The sequence below is a fragment of the Oculina patagonica genome, chromosome 7 (genome assembly GCF_052425735.1).
Source record: "Oculina patagonica isolate OP01 chromosome 7, crgOcupat, whole genome shotgun sequence".
Classification (NCBI taxonomy): domain Eukaryota; kingdom Metazoa; phylum Cnidaria; class Anthozoa; order Scleractinia; family Oculinidae; genus Oculina; species Oculina patagonica.
The window spans coordinates 17,302,990-17,330,716 of record NC_135764.1 but is presented as its reverse complement, the minus strand read 5'-3'; the positions used below and the strand labels follow the sequence as shown (position 1 = coordinate 17,330,716).

The following is a 27,727-nucleotide window of genomic DNA, read 5'->3' as shown; positions in this document are numbered from 1 at the left end:
GATTTGGGAAGTAGAAAGAGGCTTTGCAAGTATATCAGTGGAAAAGAAAGGGCTCTGCTTGCAGGGTGTGTTGTGCTACACTTGTGTTTGTAATTACTAAGTGCTGGTCGTGCCAGTTTCATAACCTGCAGTTCAGAACCCGGGAAATGTTGCTCTAAAACTTTAAATGCTAATTATGTGGGATTAAGAGTCAATTTTTGAGTGTTGGGAAGGTTATCAGCTTTCCCCTCATTCAATGTCGTGGCTTACCAAAAGGCTGTACTCACAACATAGTGTGTAAAAAGTGGAGTTAGTATATTGTAACCATAGTGTTTTTAATTACTTTCCCAATTACTACTTGCATTTTTCAATCAACTACTTCTTGTTTGTCTTTTTTGGTATATAATATTGAGTAGGTGTGGTAACAATACTATTTTAGCTGTGTTAATCAAACAGTAAACTAAATAGTACAATGTGTTTAAATTTAGGAGAGGACATGTAGACCTGTAGTATTTTGTCTAAAAGCTCGTTCCTTTAAGGTTATCATATACCTTGAACATTGTTCCATTTTTTTTTTGCTTACATATGAGGTTACCATAGAGAAACAGAATGCAGCAGACCTTTAGTGAGGTTTGACTGATCATGATGTTGTTCAGGTTTGATTTCTGTAGTCCCTGTTTTACTGACAAAAAATGGCTTGGCCCTTTTCCTTTTTTATGACAAAATCTTTCAGATCTTGTTTACTACAAAGACAATTTGGGATGAATACAGCAATTGCAAAAGCCCCAACAGAAGACAACATAGGATGTGTTTCATGTAACCATGACATGAATTGCATGTAATTGGATAATAAAAGACAATCATGGCAACAGCCAATATGGAAATGAAACAACACCATAACAAAATTATCAAATGTGATTGGTTATCAACAGCCCAATTTGAGCACAAATAGGACAGTTTAGCAATCATGCTTGTGTAAGAACACGTCATTTGTACGCGAGATGTTTAACCAATGGTTGTTTTGTTTAATTCTTACAGTTTTAATTAATTGGTAACGGGACTTTGTGTCGTCCAATTCTGTCTGTAATCACACTCGTGGTTAAACAAATCAGACTCATCTGATTTTGTTAATCACTCGTAATATTGCAGACAGAATTGGATGACACGAAGTCCTTTTACCATTATAAGTAAAGAAAACAATTTGGGCCCAAATATTATAACTCTCCAAGGAATTTTTTTTAGGTACAATTTGTTGCAAGAGAAAATCAGCATAAGGAGAGGAAAATAATATGTATAAACAAAGCAGTCACAGTACAATAAATCACTTACTCTTTAGTCAGGTTAGGTGTAGAAGCTGCTTTTGCTTGAATTTGAAGAATTATGTCCTACAATGGATACAAGTTAAGAAAATATATTACAATGTAATTAGACTCTGTCATAATTTTTGAATACCTTATAAAGAAAAAAGAACATACACATCATGCAAGTTTAATATTATCCAACTTCACTTAGCTGAGTATAAAAAATGTGTGAGACAAAAGTAGCTTTTTTGCAACTACTCTTGTAAGTGGCCAGCTCTTGTTGCGACCACTGTCACGAAACATTGTTTTGGGGTACGAGACTGGCTTAAAGGATCCTAGTCCTGAAGCCAAGCCTCTATTATTGTTTATATCCGGGCAACTGTGTGGAGTCTCGTTTTAAATGACATGTGACTCGTGTACAAAGTCAACAGACCGCGGTGAAATTTGACAACGCGCGAAAGTTTTCACTCGAACAACTTTAATGTAAGGAATAAACATCGACGATGGTGACAGCATAATAGATATCGAAGAATCCTGTTCTCCGGGGCCATCTTGAAGCACAGATATTTATGGTTTGTCCGTTGTCAGGCGCGCAGGGCAAAATGAGAGAGGAGAAGCGATCGCTTCAATATTTGCCTCTTCGGTGGACTCCGTTCGAGTACTAGGGAATGAAATAATTTTCTCTAAGCTTACTATTCAAAATCTTTTTTTTATTTTAATTTTTAATTTTTTTTTTAAATTTTAATGCTTCAGAAGACTTACACTACAGTACATTACATTTGTTTAACCCTACATATATTACATTACACAGTACCGGTACATTATATTATGTTACACAAACATACTACACTACTTACGTTATACGTTACAAAAGTAATTACGGTAATCTCCAAAAAACTTAATTATCTTATACATTATATTACAGAGAGTTGATAATTGGCTTCCACTTTTCAACTATTTTCATTTTGTATAAAGATTTGTTAGTGTACAGTATCCGATTGAGAATTTTGTATTGGAAAATTTTTGTATTCATGTCAATTGTAACGACATTTGGAATTAAATAAAATGTTTCCCAGTCTAGCTCGTGATTGTGAAATAATGTTTATTTTTGTGTCGTGCCACTGGGTCTACTTGAATCGTCTCCACCAATTCCCAGTATAGCTTTTTCGAGTTAATCGAATCAAGCGAAAAGCATTTATCATTTAAATAGAGGGTATGTTGCAATACAGGTGGGATGTAAGATTCAATAGGAGTCCCATTCGAGTTAATTAGGGCTTTCCACGGAGAAGGAAGAGAATAAAAAATACCCAGTAGTGAGAAAAATTCAATAAGCATAAGCCCAATTGTCGCAAAAGAGGGCCAAGGCTTTAGCTTGCCGTTCTTGGTCAGAATGTCAGAAATGAAAGTGATACCCTTTGAGAATAGTCTTCTGTAAAAAATAGGTTTGCCGTTGATGCGTACGAATTGATTGTTCCAGAGAATTTGCTTTAGAACTTCGCCACGGGACTCGGCAGGTTTGGTCGTTAATTTTGACCAGACATCAAGACAGTCTCTGTAAAAGCTGGGAATATGGTCTGGTAGGTCAGCAGGATTGAAATTGCAGTATAAGAGAAATTTTCTGCCATAGTCCTTGAGAAAGAACGAAAGAAAGTGTTTCCATGGGCTGTCGTAATCCTCAATATATTTTTTTAAGACAGATAATGCGTTGGGTATCGATAAGAGTTTTAACATGTGGCATTCTTAGACCACCATTCTTATAATCACTGATAAGTGCTAAGCGTTTAATTTTGTCACATCCCTTCCAGATGAACCTGTAGATAATGGAGTTAAGCTCTTTGATTATTTTTTTTGTGGAGCAGATGAGTGATGCGCGAAACATAAATTTTGGTATAAGAAATGTCTTAACGACCTGAATTTTGCCATATAAAGTCAAGTTCCGTTTTTCTTTGTCCCATGCTTTTGCCATATAAAGTCAAGTTCCGCCATCTCCATCCTGCTAGGGTATCAGAAAGCGACTTTAGAGTTTCATCATAGCTCTTGTTTTTTCTTCAAATCGTAGGTAAAATGAACGCCAAGAATTTTAATTGGTTTATTAACTTTGTCGATACCAGCAAGAAAGGGTTGGTCGTTATCGTGGCTGGTTCCTAGCCATAAAGCTTCGGTTTTCTCCGCGTTGAGCTTCAAGCCAGAACACAATCTAAATTTATGAAGAGTCGTGGAGAGATTTTCGAGGGAGTTGACGTCATGTAAAAACGTTGTCAGAACATCGGCGAAAGCTGCAAGTTTGATTTCCTTGTCAACGACAATACCTTTTATACTCACGTCACTTCTGATCCTAACAAGCAACACTTCGAGAGCAATGATAAAGAGGTATGCCGACAGCGGATCCCCCTGCCTGACACCTCTTCGAACGTCAAAAAGCTGAGAAGAAAAGCCGTTGTTTAAAACACAGCTCGATATGTTACAGTACAGTACAGAAACCCAACGGATAAACAATTCACCGAAGTTAAAAGCTCGCAAGGCTTTAAATAAGAAGGACCAGCTTAGTGAGTCAAAAGCTTTCTCGAAATCAAAGGCAACCATTAGACTAGATAGCTGTTGAATCTTAGTGTACTCCATGATATCTTCAATGGTGCGGATAGCATCAAAGATCGTTCTTCCTTTGACATATGCATATTGGTCAGCCTGTATGATCTCTGGTAAAATTTTCTCTAAGCGTAGAGCCAGGGCTTTTGAAGCAATTTTCATATCCACGTTAAGAAGAAAAATTGGCCTCCAATTTTTGATGTACCTTCTATCTCTGTCTTTTTTGTCTATTAATTTAATAATGGCTTGCTTTTGTGAGGTGGATAATTCGCCGTGCTCAAAGGAATAGTTCAGGGAGTCTGTTAGCTGCTGACCTAATAAATACCAGAAAGTTTTATAGAATTCAGCTGCAAGTCCGTCATTTCCAGGGGGCTTGCCATTAGAAAATTTATTTAGCGCTTCAAAACATTCAGCGCGCGTAAGCAGTCCTTATCACAACTCATCGACGAATTGTTATTTAACGTGGGTATGTTCGGATTTTCTAAGAAGTCAAAAGCAAATTCATCGCCTTCTTCGGAGTCATGGTTGCTATATAGGTTTTGATAAAAGTCTCTAAGCTTGTTTATTATAGATTTAGGATTGACTGTAATTTTTCCGGTGGAATCATAAAGTCGCCTTACAGCAGTTTTACCACACCTAGTTTTTTCCAAATTTAAAAAGTATTTTGAGTTTTTCTCACCGTTCTCGTACAAATTGATTCTAGACCGCACAATAATAATAATAATAATAATAATAACTTTATTATTTCTATAGCGCAAAAATCCATGCATATATGATCTAATGCGCTTTACAACAAAAATTTACTTACAATGTAGCCGCGCACGACATAGTCATTCGTGTTTTGCAGCTTCAAGGTCGTTTACATTGTTTTGTGAGGGGTCGTTGTTACAGATCGATTCGTGTTTGTTTACCTTCTTTTCCGCTTCAGCCAGGCGTTCTCTGCACTCTTTCGCTTTTTCTTTGCTGTATTTGATAGTAAAAGATCTAATCTTATATTTAACTAAGTCTCACAGAACTCGTTTGTCAACAACTTCTTTAAATTCCTCAAGCCATTCAGAATATTTTAAGGTGATACGTTCAACGTAGGAGGAATCTTCTAATAAACTTGAGTTGAATCTCCAGTAGGACGGACCATGAGGTTGTTTGTCCAGACTGTTAAGAAGCAGAGTAACGGCTGAGTGGTCTGACTTGATAGCGGGAATAATCTCAGTGTTAGATACATCGTCTTGAGTTGCTCTACTTATGAGCCAGTAGTCCAGCCGTCGCCTAATAAACGGCCTTTTTTGAGTCCATGTAAAGTTCTTTTTATCGGGGTGGCGTATGCGCCAAATATCAATTAGATCATAAGCCATCATTAGTTCTTCAATCTTTCGCACCGAAGGTTTCGTCTCAATTCTACCCCCGAGATTGTCCAGCGTGGGATTCAGGTGGGTATTGAAATCGCCTCCGATAATGATCTGGCAGTCTGGATCTACATCCAGCTCATTCAACACGGATTTAACGTCGTCGAAAAATTTACATTGCTCGCGACTTTTAGTGGGTGCATATAAGTTTACCAACAGGAATGGAGAATCTTGGATGGTTGCTTCGACAACAATATATCTGCCTTCAGTGTTAATATGCTCACCTTTAATTTCGAAATGAAGCTCGCTATTGAATAGAATTAATACGCCTCTGCCATGATTGGTACCGTGAGCAAACATCATTTTACCTTGCCACTGAAATTTCCATTCATTTTCAATTTCTGGAGTACTGTAGGTTTCTTGTAAAAAAACTATATCGGCATTGTGCTGTTTGGCCCATGTAAAAATAGATTTTCTTTTGAAATTGTCGCGAATCCCTCGAGCATTTAGAGACAATAGGTTAAAATTGTAATTAGCCATGAATCTCAATTGGATCCATTGAAAGGCAGGTCATAAAACAATAAACAAATGAAAGCCATGAAAAGGAGTTAATGGGTATTTCAAGAAAAACAAGACGCCTAAAGCTTAATGCTTAAAACCGGGCAGTTAATGTTTAACTACCTGATTATTAATTTAATTTATATTGCGTAACACGCAAGTCTGTGGATTGCTTGTCCATCCTTGGACAAATTCCTGCTTAGGCTTTCAAATTTTTATTTTTCTTCCGAATACTGAATAACCTAGGTGTTGAAAACGTTTTGTGTGCAATCTTGAATAAATGAACTCAAACCAGTTAAATGGCAGTACAAATGATCTCCGACAAAAACAAAAAAACAATTAGAAAGATTTCGTTAAAAACTAAGACGCGTTTTTAAACATTTTTAAAAATGTACCACACCAAAAAATGGGAATAAGAACAAGATAAGAAAGCTTTTCAGCTTCCAAACATGCAAGCTCTTCACGTCAATTTTGGGAAGCAGTCACGCAAACGCAAGTTCTTGATTGCGTGATTCATTGCAGGTCATTTCTCCATCGCCGTTCGGTTCCGACTGAAACTCAAAACCCTTGAATGAGAAACAAAAAATATATATTTTATATTCCTCGCTAAAAAGAGTGGAGTAACCAGAAAATTATAGTATTGGCTCCTGCTCGAATAAAACAAGTCACATAAATAATAATAAAAAAAAACGAATAAAACGAGTCAAATATCAAGAATAAAGAAAAAAATCTAAGCAAAATTATAAAAGAAAATAAAAAGACTAAAAAAGGGCATGCATTAGACCACACGTATTAGACAACAGATGCTGCTAAAAATCTCAACTAAATGTGAAAAAAAGATTCAAGATGAGGCGAAGAAACATTTGAGTTGCATTAAAAATTTGGAATCCTTAAAAGCCGTGAAAATAGCATGCCGTGATAAAATTTAATTAATTATACGCGCCAAAAGGGCAAGTTTTCATTTTTGCCGTGTATTCAGTTTCACAGGATGGCTTTAACGATTTACATTCCATTCTAGTTTGTAGAAATTATTATATTATTACTCTGCATTTCCATTTTGTTTTCTGAGTTCTTGAAAAGTGTGCAAGTAAAGTTTTTACATCATGAACAAAATAAGGTTCTTTTGTTGTGTAAACATTCAATTCGTCTGTGACACACGGACTTTGTCGGCCCAACTGTACACGGATGGAAATAGTCAAAATGGACACAATTCTTGCTAGATGAAAAGCATCTTCAAAGTAGAGTCTGGAGCCGTTTTTAAATGCAGGAGCTTGCTGCAAAAACATTGCGTGACTGATGTAAAAAAGCTTCGACCTCAGCGACCTGTCGAAAAATACCGTTTCGGACTCCAGAACTCGCTGAGTCGAACGCTTGAATAAAAACAAAAAATATATCTTTTACGTTTAACAGAAATCGGGGTATTAGATAAAATTTAATTGCTCCTGCTGAGAAATCAAAAGTGCGGGATCTGTATCTTGGCCAAGAAAGCGGCCAGTGAACTACTACGACAAATAACGCAAATATGTAAACATCACATGTGCCTCAATCTATAAATAGATGCGTGTCGTTTCAAAAGCCTAAAAAGGCAACTAATACAAACGTGAAAAAATAAAGAAGAAAATGAAAAAAGTTTTAGATGAATTTTTATTCAAGATGGAGTCAAGAAACATTTTAAAAGGCAAAAAGATTTAGAAAATTTAAAAGTGAAATTTTGCATGCCGTGGTAGAATTTAATTATGATAAAACCGGCATCTTTTTTGCAGAATTTTTTTACTTCTGGCTTACGGATCCCTTCACAAATACCATCATAGTTCGTAGAAATACTATAATTAAATTTTGTTTACTAGTCTTGGGAAGTGTTTTAATCAAGAACAAAATAAGATTATTTTGCTGTGCAAAATTCAAATTCGTCTCTAGCGACTTTGCCAGCTCAACTGTGCACGGATGAAAATGGACATAATTCTTCCTATTAAATGAAAAGCATCTTCAGTATTCCGGCTCAAACTCTGGCTACCAGCCGTTTTTTAAAAGAGCAGTTATGCGTAAAGCTTGCTGCAAAAAATTGCGTGACTGAAATAGCGGTTTGGAGCTGTCATGTCAAAAAATACCGGTTTCGAATCCAAACGCTTGAATAACACAAAAATATATATATATATATTCACGCTAAAAGAAATCAGGGTTTTAGATAAAATTTAAAATAGAAGAGTGATTTAATAGCCGGGTTTAATAGCTCCTGCCGAATAAATATCAAAAGTGCGTGAGTCCTGACCAAGGAAGCGGCCGAGCGGGTCTGGAACGATTTACCGACAAGACTACTACTACTACGACTACTACGACGAAAAAATCCCGGGCGATTTATGAACCGGGCTCGGCCCAGTCTCTGCCCGGTTAATTAAGCATCTGGAGAAATTACACACATACAAATCTTTTTTTATGTTATAGAGTATTCGTGTTCCTTTTTTCCTTTGTAAGATTTGTCCCGCAAGAGTAATGTGGAGTCGAAAGAGAACGGCTAAATCTGCTGGTTGCCTTCTCTAAATACCGCGCTTGAGTGCTCTAGCACATGCAAATGTGGAACTAAAAACCGACTTGCAAGAATAAAACAAGTGTTGTGTTTCTGCAAACTGGCTATTACTAAGCCAAGGCTATCTTGCTTTTAATCCCAGAGGTCAAACGTTGATTGTCGCGAAATAATTCTCTTTGTTTGTTCGGTGGCTTCGGCCTACCACACTTTGGAACGCGAGATGACATCGGGCATCTCACTTACCCTAGTTACTTAACTTACAACGAATATTTTAACGGCAAATTAAAAGAAACCAATAAAATAAACGCTCAAAAGGAACCACAGATAATTACTTAAGACTTTGATGGTAGTCTAAGATGTGAATATACTTTGTACGCGAGGATGCGCTTGGATTGTCCGCCACAATTGAAAACACTCGAATTTCGATGGCAATTAAAATGGCGGATTAGGCTCCTGATACGTGCAAAGCATCATGGTTGACTAGGATCCTTTAAGGGGGAGGAGTTGTAGTGTATTGAGCCAGCAGTTACGAGTATGGGCACTTATGTGCATTCTGTACCATGTGCTTTCGAATTAAACCAAATCCATGACAGCTATAAAGATTACTGTCAGAATAAAATGCTGCATGAAATTATGATTAGCATACCTTTAATGATGCTGGGTCATCTCTTCTGATTTCTTCCCCAGTAGCTGAGGGGAAAAGAAAAGAAAACAGTTAGATATAGATGGAAACATATATATTAGTAAAGATCAAGCTCTGGCTGTTACCACTGTTGACAGAAGTTGAAAAAAAGACAATTTATAAATATTTATCAGTACTTTTTTGCCTACATTATTGTCCTTAAAATTTGGTTTCTATTCTATACAGACATCTACTAACTATGATACAGACACTCCGCATGTGTTAGTAGCTCCACTGTACCGTTACTATATTTCAGCATGGTTATCTTTTATTTGCAAAGTCCTGACTAGCATATGTTATAGCTTATAATGCGTGTTAGAAGAAACCAAGAACACAATGTTGTATCACTTTCTTTATGGTACACAACATTTCTTACTTTTCAGAAGCAGTAAAAGTAGTTCAATGTCTTGTTCCATAAATGAATTTGCCAGCCGCCGAATGATGTCATAAATAAGACAACAGTGAATAATCTGTGCAAAAATATAGAAAAAAACAGATAAAGGCTTAAAGGAATTTAAGCAAAATCACTTTAGTTTTTATGAGTTAACTAGCCATTGGGAGTATTGTAACAGCACCAGCAGGAAGCCAACAGGATCATATACAGGAATGAGGAAAACTGGTTTCCAAGTGTCTGAAGGAATTCAGTCTATGATCCCGATTTTGGTGCCAGATCTGGACTGTCAAAAAGATGTCTCTAGTTGTGTGGAATAGTCAGGGATGGCAACATTTCTATTCAAAGGGAACATTCATTAAAAAGAAACATATAGAGCCTAAATTAAAACTTACTTTAAAGTTGTACAGATAAGCAAACAGGGCTACTACATTAACACACTCTTTGCCTTGTCCACAGCGGTCTTCACCACTGTGCAGATGGTCAAACAGCTCTGCAAGTCTTTCAACGAAAAAGGCAGCTGAAAAACAATCAGAAAAAAATGATAATCACATAGAGCAAGTACCTTGCAGGGTCACAAGCAAACTTGGCAAAGGACATCATCAAATTGCTCTTTATATTGTATGTAAAGTTCTGTCCTTAGGGTAATTAACTGGAACATTCAAGTTGGAGAACTTTGCAAATGATCTCCAAGAATATATAACAGAAACAAACAAACTGACACTCTAGCCAAGTTACACACTGAGACATTCTGTACATACTGTATAATATTAATTTTTTTAAAATTAATACTTTATTGACACTCAAAATAATACAAACAAAGTATATAACGTTTTAAATAAAATTAATGTGAGCAAAAATAAACTTAAATACACATATACACTGTAACAAGGAAAAAAGAATACAACATAGGAAACAATTAAAAAGCGGTAATTTTAAATATACATTAATGTATCGGCTAAAAGGGGAAAAAAAAGAGATTCAAGGACATCTAAACGTAAATACTTAAAAGTTAAAGGAAATTCTTCTACTGCTTATGTTATCAATCTGTTAATCTGCTTAGCTTATCAATCTGTCTGTTTTACCATGTAATTATTATCAATACTTAAACCTATAGATCTTTACTAATTGTAAAACAGAAAGGTTATCAAAACATTATCTTAATTGAGTTCATGGGTTAAATTGTGAGGGCCATCCAATACACCCTCATCGAGTTGAGCCACCTGGGTGCAGTTGTTTAAAGGGTGGATAATGCTAACCACTGGATAAATTTTTATCCAGTAGATTAAGTTCTGGCAAAACAAGATATGCAATCCACTGGACAGTGATTTATCTGGTGGATAGTGTTATCCACCCTTTGAACAACTGGGCCCTGGTCACTACTTATTATGCTCTTATTTTTCCAGTTACATACTGTTAGAAAAATCCTGTTATCACCAACGTGGTTTGTGTTACATTGCTTATTCGTCCAATCCCCTTCTACCATGTCACCATTAAACACAGAGAGGGTAAAGCTTACATGTAAATCTGCATTGCGCCAAATTGTTCCGTGTCACTTAAGTTTATTCATCAAGGAATCAAATCCTCTTGTCAACAGTTTGAAAGTATATGCACTATCTATGGTTAACATAATTATTTGTAGGGCAAAAGAAGATGAATGTTGCCATTTCAATTGATAAATTAAAAAGTGCAAATTATACTAAAAAGTGTCTAAAGTAATGACCTTGTACTTTACTGATGTGCAGTTTAATGCAAACTTACCAACTTCACTTCCAATATGGCTTGAAAGAATTGCCAATAGCATGGCATGTTCCATCAGAAGTTTTTCAGGCATCAATGATGTAGACACACATGACCCCATAATAAGATTGCTAAGTATCTTGTTCATATCTGGTGAGATAATCAATGAGCAGTACTTACTCATAATAAATGATTAATTTGCAGAACCTTGTGTAGGAGTGGCAATATTTTTTTTCTTTTGGGGTTTTGGTGTTGCCTTTTTAACACTAAATAAGGCTGTGGGAATCAACCAAGTTTTGGGCTATTCCAGGGTTCGTACTCTTTTGAGCATTTGAAATTCCATGACTTTACATGACCTTAACTATGACTTTTTAAAGTTTTCCATGACCTAAATCTGTCCGTTTTTCTTGGAAATTTTCAAATATTATCTTGATTTCTGGTACGTTTTTACCCTCTTCTTCACCAAAAATAGACAGCCTAATTTATTTTGTATAATCAATAGAATTTTCCATGACTCTTTAGGCCTGGAAAATGAAATTCTAAAATTCCATGACTTTCCAGGTTTTCCATGACTTGTAAGAACCCTGTATTCCAAAGCCAACTCAAAATAATATTGCAACCATCTTCCCCTCCTCCACCCTGACACACACCAGAAAAACTAACCTTCCACTAACATCATCTCTATCTTTTTCTATGATAAAGAACTTTTATATTTTCTAATAAGGGAATAGTAAACATGCCTGTTACGTGATGCTTAAGGTCTTGATATCATTCTGAGGTTGATGATTGGAAATGTTTAAGTACAGTTGACTCCCAATAACTCAAACCCTCGCTAACTTGAACCTCGCACTAACTCAAACAAACATTGATTTCCCCTGGATTTCGTTATACATTGTGTACATTTACTGTAATTTTACCCTCGGTAACTTGAACCCTCCAAAACTCAAATCTTCCGCTTACTCAAAGCAACTTTCGTTTAGGTCATTTTTTATATAATTTTACCCTCGATAACTCGAACCACGTCTGTCAATATGTGACAAGTCAAAACAAACAGTGTGCTGTAGTCCAAAACATTGCATTTGCAAGATGATAAAGATTGGCCAATAACACAACACAATGACCGCAGTCAGGCTATTAGGCCACCACGCCTCCTTGAAATGTTAGACAATATAATTATTTGTATTGCTGTTTGTAATAGTAATTGGTAACTCTGCGTATCTCCGCATGAACTTAATATCAGTGCAGACAATAATTTTTTACTCCTTGAACATTTTATCATGGATACTTTTGAAATAAAATATTTATAATAAAAGCAACAAAAACCTTTCAAGTTAAAACTAATGGACAGGTATTTCCATAAAACCTCTGTCTAGTATTGTATAAATATTTATAATTGTACCTGTACACTGTAAGTGCCATATTTATAATAATTGTAAATAATCATTTGGTAAAGAAATGCTGGTAAACATACCATTTCTGCTGTTGTGAGTGTAAATATTTTCTATTTCATTGCTGATAACTGACATATTTCCTTCACTAAGCCTGTCACAAGTACAAACAAAATCTGTGAATAAATTGTGTGGGAATAACATGTATAATAAAAAAGAAGTTTAAAGGTGATGTTTTCTGAACAATAACAGACTACAATACTCTGATCAATTTCTAAAGTCAATTTTCTAATCAATTTCTAAACTTTTCTGACTCTTACCAACAAAACATTTTTGAAGGTTTTTCAATGAAGATTGGTGGGCATTTAAATTTTAAAAATATCAAAATATCAAGAAAAGAATTCCCCAATGTTGTATTAGAGCAGTTTTCAATTGAGTGTCGAAAAACCAAAACCAAAGCAATTACTCTGGCCAATCACAAAGGACACAGACAATCCAGTGAACCAATCAAAACTCGAAGCAAATACATGTAGCCGGCAAGAAGCGCAGGAAAACATGCGCGAGCGAGTCACGATTGGTTTTGGTTTTAGTTCTGATTGGCTGAGAAAGTGGCACGAGATTTTTAAGCCAATCACTAAGCGTAGTAATGCAAAACCAAAGCAAACGCAATTAACTTTCGACACTCAAGTGAAAACCACTCTACGAACCAATAAAATACAAGGGCATTTATCGTGCAAGTTACAGTTGCAAGCCAAACAAACACAGCAAGGTTCCCGCAGGATCATTTGAGACAACACCCGTTCCAATACTAAAAAATTAAAACAACTGTACTTTGCTCACATTTCAAACTTGACATTAATATTTACCTGTTTAGTAGACCTTTCATCTGAGATGTTATTCTTTTAAAGTGTTCAGACTGGCTTGCTGATGATTTGTCCTTTCTTAAATGAGGTGGAATATATTTTTGTGTCTTCCCAGTTGGATCCTTGCCATTATCCTTGTGATCATTATTTTTATTGTTACTGTCCTGCTTGGCAAAACTTATAATAATGTCAGTTTCATCATTGTCATACAAAACTCCCTCATATTCATCTTGTTCCTCTTCACTGTCCTCGTCCTTGCCATCATCATTGTTGTCTCCATCATCATCATCATCATCATCATCATCATCATCATCATCATCATCGTCGTCGTCATCATCATCATCATCATCATCATCATCATCATCATTATCATTGTCATCATTATCTGTAATATCACTGTCTTCCTTCTCATTTCCACTCATGCCCTTCTCATCATTCTTTCCAGCAGAATTCATGTCATGCTCCTCCTTTGGTTGTGATTCAGACATGTCATAATCATGACAGTAGCCTTTGCCATTTCTTATCATTTGAGGCTCACAAACCTCCAGCAAATCTGATTATGAACATGTTAAGGTATGATAAACACCAATTTTGTGGTGGCATCTTTGTCAGCTCAAGTAGCACATTCAAACTTCTGTGTATATATATATATACATATTTGTTGTGGTTTCATTTCACTCAAGGTACAATTCGGTATTTTCCCTTCTTCTGGTGTATGGTAATTTAAATGTCACTGTTCGCGTATAAATGAAGGAAAATACCAAACCGTACCAACGGTAGCTAGAAATAATTGAGTTATTGAAACACAGCATACCTATATTAGTTAACACAATGACACCTGACAGGCCACGACAAACAAGAGCCTTTGTTCTATGAGGGGTTATCCCCGCCATAATTGTTTTTTCATTTTAAAGTAGTGTTTTTCTTTTTATTGTAGCAGCTGTCATTTCGCTTTAGTCGTTGCTCTTTTGCGAAAGGCACATTTTGTGAAATTACGCGTCAAGTTCCATCAAATACGGTTATGCAGAATTTAGAATGCCCCCATTTGGAAAATTCTGGGTGCTCAATTTGAGCAGAATTCAGGAAGTCAAATTTGACAGAATTTGGTCCCTCGAATTTTGCGAAATTCAACTCACTGAGCTCTCAAACATACTTGTCAGCGGTTTTGCTTAAAAAGCAAAAGGAGCGGTCACTCAGCATAAAACATGGCCGCCGCGACGGTAGAGTGAAGTGCGCGAATGCCTTCGTACTCATGTAGTGAAATTTTTAGAGGGTAGCAACCACGATTTCGATACGTTTGATTATACAGTTTTCAGGTTAGATTGGGTGTTAAATGTGCTTGCGAGATACTTGGACACTGGAGCTCACGCACGTATAATCCACCTCGTTCGTGAAGCGAGAGAAGCGGTTACCAACGCTAACGATAGTACAGATGCATTTCAGGCAGGTTGTATTTTTACTGGGCAGTGTGGACGGCCAAAGTTAGACGTTTCTCAAGAACAGCTACAAATTCTCGTAGAACGTCGATGTTCGGAAACAGGATTATTAATACCAAAGATATCAAATTGAAATAGTGATTGTGAAATGTTTGTCTGGAAATCTTTGTTAATCTTATGTCTAGAAGATTCGTATCTAGCCAATCAGCGTTCTTTAGCTAAGGTGTGCGTCGAAGATAAGAAACAATTGTTTTGTGATTTACTTAGCTTTTAGTCGAAGTAATCTTTCAGTCAGTCGAGTCAAAGAGTTGTGAAATCTAGCGAGAATCAAAGAGAAGAATAAAATCTAGTGAAGACGGGTCAGTGTCGGCTATCCTTTCTAATTCCCCACATTGATTTAACATTCCACAAATAGCTTCGCTTATGGGTGTTAGTCAACGAACAGTTGAGAGACGTTTACGTGAATTTAACTTGAATATCAGTACTTCTTATAAGCAAAACCGCTGACAAGTATGTTTGAGAGCTCAGTGAGTTGAATTTCGCAAAATTCGAGGGACCAAATTCTGTCAAATTTGACTTCCTGAATTCTGCTCAAATTGAGCACCCAGAATTTTCCAAATGGGGGCATTCTAAATTCTGCATAACCGTATTTGATGGAACTTGACGCGTAATTTCACAAAATGTGCCTTTCGCAGAAGAGAAACGACTAAAGCGAAATGACAGCTGCTACAATAAAAAGAAGAACACTACTTTAAAATGAAAAAACAATTATGGCGGGGATAACCCCTCATATTGTTCCACTTAAATAGAAAAGGCACCAAGAGAAGAAGAAGAGATTTTTCCAATGACAACCAAAGCAGAGAAATTGAGTTATTTTAACTTGAAATACATACAAAAATGCTTGGAAATTTGAGTGAAAAACTGGTAGGAAAATTTCCCTCTTTTACCCTTCCTGGGCTACTCCATGGTTGGAAATTTTTCTGGCCTTGTTGAGTCTTTCTTCCAAGAGAGTTCTTGAAGTGAAAGCAAGCCTTGTAGAAGACCAACAGCTAGCTGCAGTAATTAAGAGAAGAGGGAAAGTAAAAAGGGAAAATAAAACTGAATGTTGAAAGAAGCGGGCTGCTTTCTTGTCAAAATTTTGATTTTGTGCATGCCATATTTATTTGATTAAATGCTGCCATGTTTATTAATTTTTTCGGAATTTGAGTGCAGCATTTATACGAGGGCGGCGTTTATTTAAAATTCAATTGATTTCTTGCAAACAATAGCATGGTAACTGAACATTTGCATTTAAAAAAAACAGAAACATGTTTTAGTGCTGGAAACATCGTTATACAAATCAAAGAAAATAATTTTTAAGGCTTGCTTAAACCTGATTTTTACTGAATTTGTTTTTTGGGTCTATTATTCAAATAAACACTGCATCACCATGCGGCATTTATTTGGGGCGGTGTTTATTTGAGGGAGGAGTTTATTCGAATAAATATGGTATGCCTGAGCGAAATGTCATACAACACAACTTTCCTGTTTTGAGTAGTTTGGTGCTACTAAAACTCATAACTGACTACAAAATGTCAAAAAGGTCTTCTTTTCTGATAAACTCCAGGAGTCAGTGAGTAAACATGTACATCATTCTACCAACTAGCACATGTACAGCAAAGCAAAACATATTTAATTTCCAAAGATACAGTCAAGACCCTCCATCTTGAATCTGCTACTAAGAACATTTCCTTTACTGCCCAGTTTTAAAAGTTTCTCCAGCTTCTTAATCTCTTTGTCTTCTTTCCTGTTGTCTGCCAAAAGATTTTGTTTCAAGATTTTTTGTGATTTAGGGACCTAGATAAAAACATGTTAAATACATTTCATTAGTTCATGTGATTAAGATGCGACTAGCCAAAATTTGCTTACATGGGCATTTTATTGTCTCGAGACTGTACATGCAAAAAGTAATATGTTTGGATTCCCTTAAAGTGGCTCATGGTACTTTCAGGTTTTACAAAATTGATAACCTCAGAAAGTACAATCAGGATAAAGACAACTTTATAACTACATTTTGGTAATGCACATATTAAATGCCAATTTTTGGGAAATGAACATTTTGCATGGGGGCTAAGCACTGGTCTCAGAGGGGCTAGCAAGTGTCACCAATGCTTTTGTGTCAAATGCTGGGGAATACCTTTCCTTCTAATACAGGCTCTCCCAGCAAAGTCATATGTTACATGTCCTCAATATTGCAGCCCCTGCACAGGTAATGCAGAACCTGTGATTAAGGGAAGGAAAACCCAGACAGAAAACCCCTGGACCTCCAGAATGAGGTTGCCATAAGGCTTATCACCCTATTCCGTCAAACTAAACTGATCACAGACACTACAGTACCGGTAATACAGGCTAAAATGGGAGCATTGGATTGATAGAGCCATGATGATGAGTCTAACAAATGTGTGAGGCAGAAACCCCTTCTCCAAATAAAACGCTAACTGCAAGCTGCCTAAGCTAAAAGTAGGCTAACTAGGTAAGAGTGTCATTTAGGCTAAGTGGAGTGCCATTTAGGCTAACTGAAGTGCTATTTAGGCTAACAAGAATGGATTGCACGTCCAGTTGCAAGTTGGGATGACAGGATTTTATAATATAATAATAGGAAGAAAGACTGGTAAGTCAAGAGAAGCCTGAGAAAGGACAAGAGTGAATGGGCAAATGGTACACAGTCAACTCTTTCTAAAATGGACACTGTCGGGACCGGCTCCAACTGCCCGTCTTAGAGAGGTGTCTGTCTTATAGGGAGTTTAGTTACAGTAAAATGACTGAAAAACGGCAGGGATGGGACCAGCACCAGGTGTCCGTCTTAAAGAGGTGTCCGTCTTGTAGAGGTGTCCGTTAAAAGAGAGTTGACTGTATCCCAAGAAGCAGACCAAGATGTTACTACAAAACGGCTATGCAATAATTAACCAGCATTGTGAGGAACAAGTCTGGTAAACCTCTGACAAACAAATAGGAGGTATGATGGTATTCAGGTTCAACACTGATGGAAGGGACACTGTGGACATATTGAACAGACACTTAGACCATGTGGTATAGGTAGCTAGCAAAGTACCAACTGATGTAATGTATATGAAATGATTCATATATGAACTGCGGATGTATATGAGAGTGATAAATGATCGTCGCAGTAAATTTCCAATTTAAGCAATTGGAATAAAGAAGCCTGAAAAAAATTCAGGGCTTCAACGGGATTCGAACCCGTGACCTCCGCGATACCGGTGCGATGCTCTACCAACTGAGCTATTGAAGCCACACATTGGGAGCGAGGTCAATTGTGTGAAGCCCTGAATTTTTTTCAGGCTTCTTTATTCCAATTGCTTAAATTGGAAATTCACTGCGACGATCATTTATCACTCTCATATACATCCGCAGTTCATATATGAATCATTTCATATACATTACATCATTTCACTCCTCTCACGGGAAAATATGAATTCACAATTGACCTCGCTCCCAATGTGTGGCTTCAATAGCTCAGTTGGTAGAGCATCGCACCGGTATCGCGGAGGTCACGGGTTCGAATCCCGTTGAAGCCCTGAATTTTTTTCAGGCTTCTTTATTCCAATTGCTTAAATTGGAAATTCACTGCGACGATCATTTATCACTCTCAAAGTACCAACTGTAGAACAAATACCTCCATGCTACATCACTAAAGAAAACAACAGAAGTGTCATCATTGGGACCACGAGTTCCTTGCTCCTTCCTTAGCTTTGGGCCAACACCATCTGATTATTATTCTTTTGATCGTCACCTCTCCCAACACTTTTGCAACAACAGACATAATGGTAATTTAATCCCCTCCAGTTAAGGACTTTAGTGGTCGAGTAAGACCCTTACTCCAATCTGCAGCCTGAACAGTCTCACTATCCACATAATATTTCTCACTAGCACACAGAAAAAGTCAACAGTTGTTGCTACAGTTTGTCAGCCTTGAGAAGCTTTGCTGTTATACTATCCACTCTAGTTGCTTTGACTCATAAGTTCACCAACAGGACTTAAAGATCAACATCTTTAAGCCCAATGCCATTTTGTTGCCATTTGACAGCAACAAATGCTGCTTACATTAATTTTGAAAAATTTAACCTTGGTTGTTAAAAACTGCTCAATAAACCCAAGCCTTTATTACCAAGAGTGTGCTCAGACAGGGAATAATTCTGTGAATCTTCAGGATTTACTTTTCCACTAACATCTGCATGTAGTATTATTGTAAAATTGCCTAGATTGCCAGGTTATGCAGGTTGACAAGTCATCCTACCTTAGCTCTTCTTTGTTTACTTCTCTTTCTTTCTACTTTTGCAAGTATGTCATCTGAGGGTTTCTTTGCTGAATTACTATTTGACTCCAGTTGCCTTTTGTTTAGAATAGTGTTTGACACTTTTGAAACCTATGAAAAAAGATAACAGTAAATAAATGTCAGTGTTGAATTTTATGAAAAAAGTCTTGATAAAATTATAGTCACAAAAATATCTATTTACAGTGGAACCCCGATATAACGATATGCCAAGGGAGCAGTAAAATTATATCGTTATATCGAGGAATCGTTATATCGAAACTCCCGATATAACGATATGGCCGTAAAATAACCGAAAATATCGTTATATCGGGGTAAGCCTAACAAGTACTTTTTAGTGCATGTTAAAGGAGGATAAGGAGGGTAAAGTTGATAAAGAGGCTTAGGACACAGTATCGTTTTCGTATATCATCGCGCAAGTCTGTTTACAGAAATGTTAGAGATTACTCGATTACTGTAATGTTATTGCATTAAATTCGATGTTTTGTGACTGTGTACTGATAATATCGTTATATCGGGAAAGATTTTACGTTAGGTCTGCTAAATTCGCATCGTTATATCGAAGATTGTTATATCGGGGTTCCGTCCCATACATTTTACTGTAATTTAATTTGCCGGGACATAGAATATTCATCGTTATATCGGGAATATCGTTATATCGAAGATCGCTATATCGGGGTTCCACTGTAATTCATTTCAGAGATAAAGGGGTGGGAATATATACTTAGCCATAGGTGTGCAAACATACCGGTACTGTTTCATTTTCATCCTAAGGCCCACTTTAAAAACATTTCTATAGATTATTTTGGCCAATATATAAGTCAATATTTGGACTATGAGCCCAAGTTTTCTATCAGAAAAAAGTCAATGAGGCACAGTTGACTACCCGTCACAGAAAATGAGGCAGAGTAGTTTTATTGTTTTAGCAGAAATTTTAAAGAATTGCACAACAATTTTAAGTACTTTTAAGACAAAAATTAAGCAAAACTGTTCCTTTAAAGAGCAATACTTGTGCAATCGTGTTCTATCAATGAATTGAAAACTTACAATGGGAGAAACAATCAGATTGCAGATATCCAATAGAATGGGCCATGTTTCTACTAAATATTAAAGCGAGGGTTTCACAGTAATGCACATGTATGACGCGACAGCTTCCAGAAGAAATCATACGGGTCAACACTAAATTCAAAGTAGTTGTTAAATCTGAATGAATCTGTCATTAAACATTGTCATCCGTCGTTCCGCTTCGACAAATTGAAGTCAGCTATTTCTCAAGTACCCGTGGGTGATGTTTTCTCAACTGATTAAGGTGTCTGGGCAACGAAAAAGCCATTTAACAAGGAGAGCATAGCATTTTAGAAACACATATATACACTGTACCTTTGTTACAGTGGTTCACCCAATGTTTCCTACGTGGCAAAGTGGATAAGGGGTTAGAGAGCATGCATATCATGTGAAGGTCACACTTTCCACTGATTGTTGTACATATCGTTGTTGTACATATTGAATGATTTTTTCATTCTTGGTAGGAAGGCATGACCTGTTTCGACTGCTCCACATATATAACATGTAAGTACTGGTATGTACAGACCTGCTCTTTCTTTCTAGCAAAGAATGCAACTTTTCTTGCTTTCTTCTGGTCTCTGGCCTGTTGTCTTCGATCTCTTCTGCTTGGTGTTTTCCTTGTCTTCTTTCCTGAACAAAAGTTCAGTTTCAAATAATAATTAAAAGTAAGTTTGATCAGATTGAATAAAGCACATCAAAATAATGTTGACTGCTTCACATGTCAGTCATGCAAACTAAAGTGACCAAACAAAACAAATAACAGCAAAATTATTTTGGACTGGTGGCCCATGCATGCTAACAAGTTTCTTGCTTATCAATTTTGAGTTACCTTGGTACATACGGGAGCGATTTACGCGCCATCAAGTGCGAATCAACTACGCTCCCTCCCCCACATAGATGTTTTTGCGTGAACTGTTGGAGGCTAATAACTTAAAACCTACACGATCAAAGCTTTTGATTTTGATATATATTTGCCTAAAAGACAAAATAAACAATCTAACTGATTGTTGTTTTGGTCATGATTTCCGGTCGCGTGCAATTTTGGACTGACAGGAAAAGTAAGTGTTCACACAAAACATCTATGCGGAGAGGAAGCGAAATTGATTCGCACTTGATGGCGCGTATATCGCTCGCCTATGTGCCAAGGCAACTGGCTGCAGCTGTGACGAAGAAAAAACCTCGAGGAAAACAGCTAAAAGAGAGCTAAAATTCTGTCTGGAAATCGCTTCTTTTCAGGAAACAGACAGGTGAGCGTATTCAAAAATCATCCAGCTATTGTTTGTGTCGATTTTGATCGCAAAAAGGCAGGGAAGAAGAGAGTTCGAAGCAATTTCACTCAGCGTGTTCAAATCGTTTTGTGAAAAAGTTGCCACCCTTGTCAGTTATTATCATAAAGAGAGAAAATTAGCACATCTGAGATCCGCTCCCACACAAGACAGCACAGCATACGACAACAGTGCTGTCGTGTTTATCGACTACACATGAAGAAAAACAACACAGGAAACGGGCGAAACCACGTGAATAATATTCTTTTATTAATTTATTCAATTCCTCAACTGTTGTGGTCTCCCTGTGCTGTGTCTAGACAAATATTTAGACTACTTCAGATATCTACAGCGTCAATTCGTGAGATAACTAAAAAGAAAGGAGAAGAAACCTTGAGGGAAATCACCAACGTGAAAAGCTAGCTCTTGCCGTCGAAAATGTGCTTTCAAAAATTCAAACGTGACCTCGGGGTCTGAGCACGTGATTCGAAGACGTTTGCGGTTTGACGTTTATAGCCGAAAACCTGAAGCTACCGGGTAAATGACGAAGTTAGTGTTTTCCTGTGCTTACCTCTAACTGTAACAACTTCCTTTCCATCACTCTCTAGGGCTTTTGGCACCTTTAAAAACTGTCCTTTGGCTCGAATATGGAAAAATTCGTCTGCTTGATCTCTATTTCTCTTTCTCCCTCGAGGATCTGCCATCTTCTTTCTTTCGTATTTCCAACATTTAGCCTCGGTCAGCGGTAGGTTGACGTGGCGAAAAAGTACGGAGTGTGACAGTCACGGAGTGTAACAATCAAAACGCCCAGTAAGCAATGCTCAGCAAACAGGGCCAGGCGCGTAGCTGAAGTTTTTGTAAGGGTGTTCGTATTGACAGGAATATTTATTAAGGGGGGTTATTTAATACGAGCGCCGAAGGCGCGAGCCTCTAGGGGGATCTGGGGGCATGTCCCCCCAGAATATTTTGAATCTAGAGGCCCGGAAATGCTATTTTCAGCATTGTGTACGTCAATATTTCAAACTCGATGGAGTGTAAAATAACAGGTATTTTTAGTCATAACAACAATATTTCCGGCGTTTTGTTAACTTGATACATTCATACATACATACCGGCTTAGTACACTAAAAGTTTTACAAAAGCTTGATGTGTGCTGCAAAGGTTAAGCCCCCACCCCGGCTCCACCTTCAGTGTACTAAAAGCGGCGTCAAATCGTCAATATGCACTAAATACACCATAGTTAGTACTAACTATGAATGCACGTATCACCTGGGTCCCCCGAAATTATAATCCCCGCATTTTGTTTATTGATACTCCATTTATCAAATCCCGGACGCCTGTTAAGGAAATACTTTTTCAGCAATGGGATTATTTTGACTACATATAATACTAGGGCACTAAGATCCATTCTCCTAACAATTTAATACTTTCCCGATACTTTTAGCGTTTTCGTGCAGGGTAATTTAAAAGCTGCAACTCTCAAAGTTTGTTTTCCATTCCCCCACTATTTGCTAAAAGCTGAAAATCAACAGTTTGTGTTTTCGGTCCTCCATTATTGACCTCCAAAGGGGGTTCGTTCGAACCCCTCGAACCCCCCCTCCTACGCGCCTGAGGGCAATGCAGAACATTGAACAATCTCTTTATTTTCTCTCTCTCTCTTTTTTCTTCGTTCTTTTTAGCCTGCGAACAGGCTCCCGAGTGGGGTTTCCGCGAGCGAGGCGAGTGGGGTTAGAGCGAAGCGAGCAGAAGAACCAGAGAAGAACCAAGACGTCAACTTTTGCGTTTGACCGCTGTGAAGGAGCCGGGGGTCACTCTGAGCTCGAGATTGGTCAGCACTTTTGTCTCGTGTTACGTTACGGTTTGATTGTGCGGGTGCGCTGGAGATTGTGGTGAAACGAACAAGTTTTCAACAGCCAATCAGATTCAGACGCCTTTGTGACGGTTTTTTCGACTTTTTTGCTTGTTTACAAGCGAAAGCAGGAGAATAGCAGTTATGTGGGGCAAAATTTGGAACCACATTCTTGTTAACTCTCAAGGCCCTTTTTTCGACGTTTTTCCTTGTTTACAAGCTAAAAACGTAGAATAAGGGTTATGTGAACAAAATTTGGAACCACATATTTGTAAACTCTCAAGGGACTTTTTTAATTTCTCAAGGGACTGTTTTAATTTCTCAAGGGATTACTTTCCACTGTGGGTGATCTTGCGATCTCGTGGAAAAAAACGTGACTTGTCACATTTACAAACGTTATATAACAATTTTAAAAGTGACATGTCAGCTTTCTTATCTCAACGCACGTGTGTCTGAAAGGCGATCTATAAAAAGCGTCGCACAAACAATGGATTGCGTAACTAAAACATGAATAAATAATCACTAGCACTTACATCGTTTAAAAATTACAAACGTCAAAAATAAACCATAAAAAAAACTCGCTCTTTTCAAAGATATTATTGAAGTTAAAACAAATGCAAGAGATGGGGGGCTTCCTTTAGCTTTGGAGCGGTTAAAAATTCGTCATCAGCCTAGGTCGTTAGGGACGAGATTTCGCGTTGACAGCAATGTTGCATGAATCGGCTTTACAACATGCGATCTACGCAGTTCGAGTGGAATTTCAGTCAAAGACAAAACATTCTTTCGTATTTCATCTTCAAATATAATTCGAAAGCATTCACTGAACCATTAACTGTATATCTACCTTGATTTGATAAAAGGTGGCTATCGGGCTGTTAAGGAATGTATGGGGTTTCATTTTTTTTTTTGTTTTTTTGTTTTTGTTTGAGGATACGGAGAATCGTTCGGCTTTCTTCCAATGAAATGTCGCCCTGTCTAATGTAGTGAATGCAATCTTACTTTTTTTTTCTCCCTCCCTATCTACCCCCCCCCCGTCTCCCTCCCCCTAGAATTACTTGTGGTTAGTCTAGCCCAGTCTCTAACTCCAACCTTTCTCTTTCATTTGAATTCTAGTTGCGCGCGCTAACTAGTTGAACAGTTGTGATCTATAGCTAGCTTTCCATTCTGCTGTCTAAAGGAAGTTTGCCGGAGGACATCATTAAGTCCCGTGAAGGTGAAAGTCTTACGATTTGCAAGTTGTGCGCCGGCTGTTATCGTACCTCAAACCGAGCTTTAGGCGGTTAAACACAGATAACCGGTCGGCTCGTTTTGCCAGGTACAAGCAGGTACAGATAATGTTGAGCTTGCTTTAGACAGCAAAGGTCTTTAGCCACATCAATTAGGACTCGGAACTAGACTATACGGGCTGATTTGAAGGCGGTCATAACGATATTTGGCTTGTCGGTTATTTCTAAAAGAAACACAAGGAATCGCTTCAAGCGCTGATGTGAGTACATAGTTTTCTTTTTCCCTCAATTTTAGGCGTTCTCCGCCTAGCTAATACTCATAGTTCATAGTTCTCTGTGATTCGCTAGTGGGAGGCGATGCGATCGTGTGCATTTCCGGCCGCGACAATGGAGTTGACAATTGAGATAACACATGCCCGCTTCCTCAGATATTTCGCCTGATTTGCTTAAAGTTAAATCGAATGTCGATGTAGAATGCTTTAGTTCAGTTTATTTGAGACGTGCATGCTTTAAGAACGCTACAGTTCAGCTCTCCGCCGAGTGTTTTCTTATGTCTATCTTGGTATTAATTTTGACTCACATTTCAAGTTGTAAACACTCTTAAATTGATAGAATTCTTGATTTAAACAAAATGCCGTATATGCAGTCTTTTTGGTTAAAAAACACATAAATAAAACTAGAGTACCTAAAATTAGCCCTCATTCAGCGTTCGTTACAGAAATAGGGCTTCAGAACTACGGTGTCATGTCAAATTTCGGGAGACACCTTTTATCAAATCAAGTTAGATATATGGCTTTTGTTTAATCCTGGGTCTTGATATCCGACCCTCGCAGAGCCTAGACAAAACGCAGCTTGAGTGTAACGATTTGTTTACGTCCCAATTATATGCGCAATGTTTTCTCCGACAGTAGTCGGAAATATCCGTATTTTTTTTCGTGCTTTTTCGTGGAGCAATCGTAACGATACGGCCTTGAACACATTGAACAGCGGTCTACCTATAATAATTCAAATATGGCGTCGCAAAAACAAAGCGTGGAACGCATATTTTGCTGTTTCATTTGCTAATTTCGCTGCCGTAATCGACTGCTTCGAAAGGTCCTTGCAATTATAAAGTATAGAATTGTCAGATCTCGGTGAAATTTGCACTGTTTATTTGTGTGTTAAGGAATATGTGTATAAATACCCGGCGCTGACGAGCCATTTTTGACAAAATTATATGGCTGCATTTCCTCCGCGAAGATAGGAAATTGTTAAACTAAACTACAAAGCAACTGTAATGATAAGTTCGAAGAACAATGCACAGGATAAACCGTCGACTCATACTTCATGCAAAAAAGTCGGTATCTCGAAGAGACTTTGATTTGTCTCGTGTTACGTTACCGTCACGTCGTGAACAACGTGACCGTGACGTAACACGAGAATACCGTGAAATTCCGGTTATAAGTCCCCCCGGTTATAGGCCCATATATCTGGAAACAAAAAAATACATCCGATTATAAGCCCCCCTCTGCTGGACAGGGCAAAATGTTGCTTTATTATGCGTTTTTAACTTAAAAACACTCCTGTGGCTCGTTTCAAAACGTTTTTTTTATTCCGCTTATAAGCCCTCCCGGATATAAGCCCCTCCGCTTATAAACCCACCCGAAACCCCTTACGAAGTTGTATAAGCCCAGGGCTTATAACCGGAATTTTTCGGTATCGTATGGACCCGCTGACTCAGGATAGTGCTTTGTGTAAGACCTCACGTAAGGTAACGAAGTAATAAGGTAGCAAGGAACAGACTTTTCGTGGTTGTACAACCTCGTCCCCAGGACTGTCCGCGTGGTGCCCCCGACAAATTCGTCGGGGGGTACCACGCGGATAGCCCTGGGGACGAGATTGGTGGTTGTAAGACCCATTTCAGACGTGACGTCATGTCACGTGACTTTGACTTGCGAACTGGAGGACAACCTTGTGTTTGTTTTGACAACATGGCGGTCAAAGGCACGGGCACGCGAGGTTTTTTGCCGGGCTATTTCGATAGTTTAAAACAGAAAGAATGCCGAAAGCGATATGCTGCAAAGTAAAATGACATAAACGGACAAAATCCGTACGAGATCCCACGAAAAGAGTGGCTTGATGACTTCGATACTTGGCCAAACGTGACCAAGTAAAATTTTTAGACGTTCATTTCTAACGCTCTTGACGTGATGTGATGTTGTTTGGTTCTTTCTTGGTTCTTTCCGCAGGGTACCGGGTATGGCCAATCTAGCCCCATTTTCTCTTTAGAATCTGCCTGCCAATTGGTTCTTGATCTCCTCGCAGCCACAGCTCCTCGTTGCGAATTTTCTCAGGCCACCAAATGTTAAAGATACGTCTCAGGCAACTGTTTATGAATGTTAGGATCTTCTGTAGTGCCTTTTTTGTGCGTCTCCACGAGACGAGTGGAATTGCTACAAATATATTGTAAATGCTCGGAATATAAGGGACGTACTATTTTTCTTTTAGGGGCAGGGATTTGGAAAACAGATGTTGTTTTGAACTTGGTTGATAGTTGTGTTTATTTTAAGACCTCACGTAAGGTAAAAAAGTGACAAGGTAGCAAGGTAAATCAGATTTAATGAAAATGAACTTTTCAACAATGACACGAGCGTGGGACAAAGAAAAATTCTGAGACCCCGACGGGAATCGAATCCATGGCCTCCCAAATACTGGTTGGGCACTCTAACCAACTGAGCTACGAGAGACTCGTTGTGAGCTGGGCCATTTACTAGGTTGATATGTGACACGCGTCCTGCATACTGCTAGGATCAGCAATGTCGAAATCATCAAGTGTGTTGTGAATAATAAAGATGGTAAATTTTAAGCTCGGCACGCGTCCTGCATACTGCTAGGATCAGCAATGTCGAAATCATCAAGTGTGTTGTAAATAATAAAGATGGTAAATTTTAAGCTCGGTGATAAATAATGAAAATGAACTTTTCAACAATGACACGAGCATGGGACAAAGAAAAATTCTGAGACCCCGACGGGAATCGAACCCATGGCCTCCCAGATACCGGTTGGGCGCTCTAACCAACTGAGCTACGAGAGACTCGTTGTGAGCTGGGCCATTTACTAGGTTGATATGTGACACGCGTCCTGCATACTGCTAGGATCAGCAATGTCGAAATCATCAAGTGTGTTGTAAATAATAAAGATGGTAAATTTTAAGCTCAATAA

The 27,727-nt window shown here is 37.9% G+C and overlaps 1 protein-coding gene across 1 annotated transcript in view; it reads right to left on the bottom strand.

Moving 5' to 3' along the window:
• LOC144661218 (nucleolar MIF4G domain-containing protein 1-like) overlaps positions 1-22,265 on the bottom strand; it is a 33,632-nt gene extending 11,367 nt beyond the window's left edge. Inside the window, exons 1-11 of the mRNA XM_078521914.1 lie at positions 22,023-22,265; positions 20,713-20,816; positions 19,086-19,214; positions 16,480-16,627; positions 13,359-13,908; positions 12,576-12,646; positions 11,126-11,254; positions 9,760-9,884; positions 9,350-9,443; positions 8,938-8,981; positions 1,309-1,364 (exon numbers count right to left, since the gene is read on the bottom strand). Coding sequence (XP_078378040.1) covers positions 1,309-1,364; positions 8,938-8,981; positions 9,350-9,443; positions 9,760-9,884; positions 11,126-11,254; positions 12,576-12,646; positions 13,359-13,908; positions 16,480-16,627; positions 19,086-19,214; positions 20,713-20,816; positions 22,023-22,155 — 1,583 coding nt within the window. The 5' untranslated portion in view covers positions 22,156-22,265. The remainder of the gene's footprint in view (positions 1-1,308; positions 1,365-8,937; positions 8,982-9,349; positions 9,444-9,759; positions 9,885-11,125; positions 11,255-12,575; positions 12,647-13,358; positions 13,909-16,479; positions 16,628-19,085; positions 19,215-20,712; positions 20,817-22,022) is intronic.
• Positions 22,266-27,727: the final 5,462 nt, after the last annotated feature.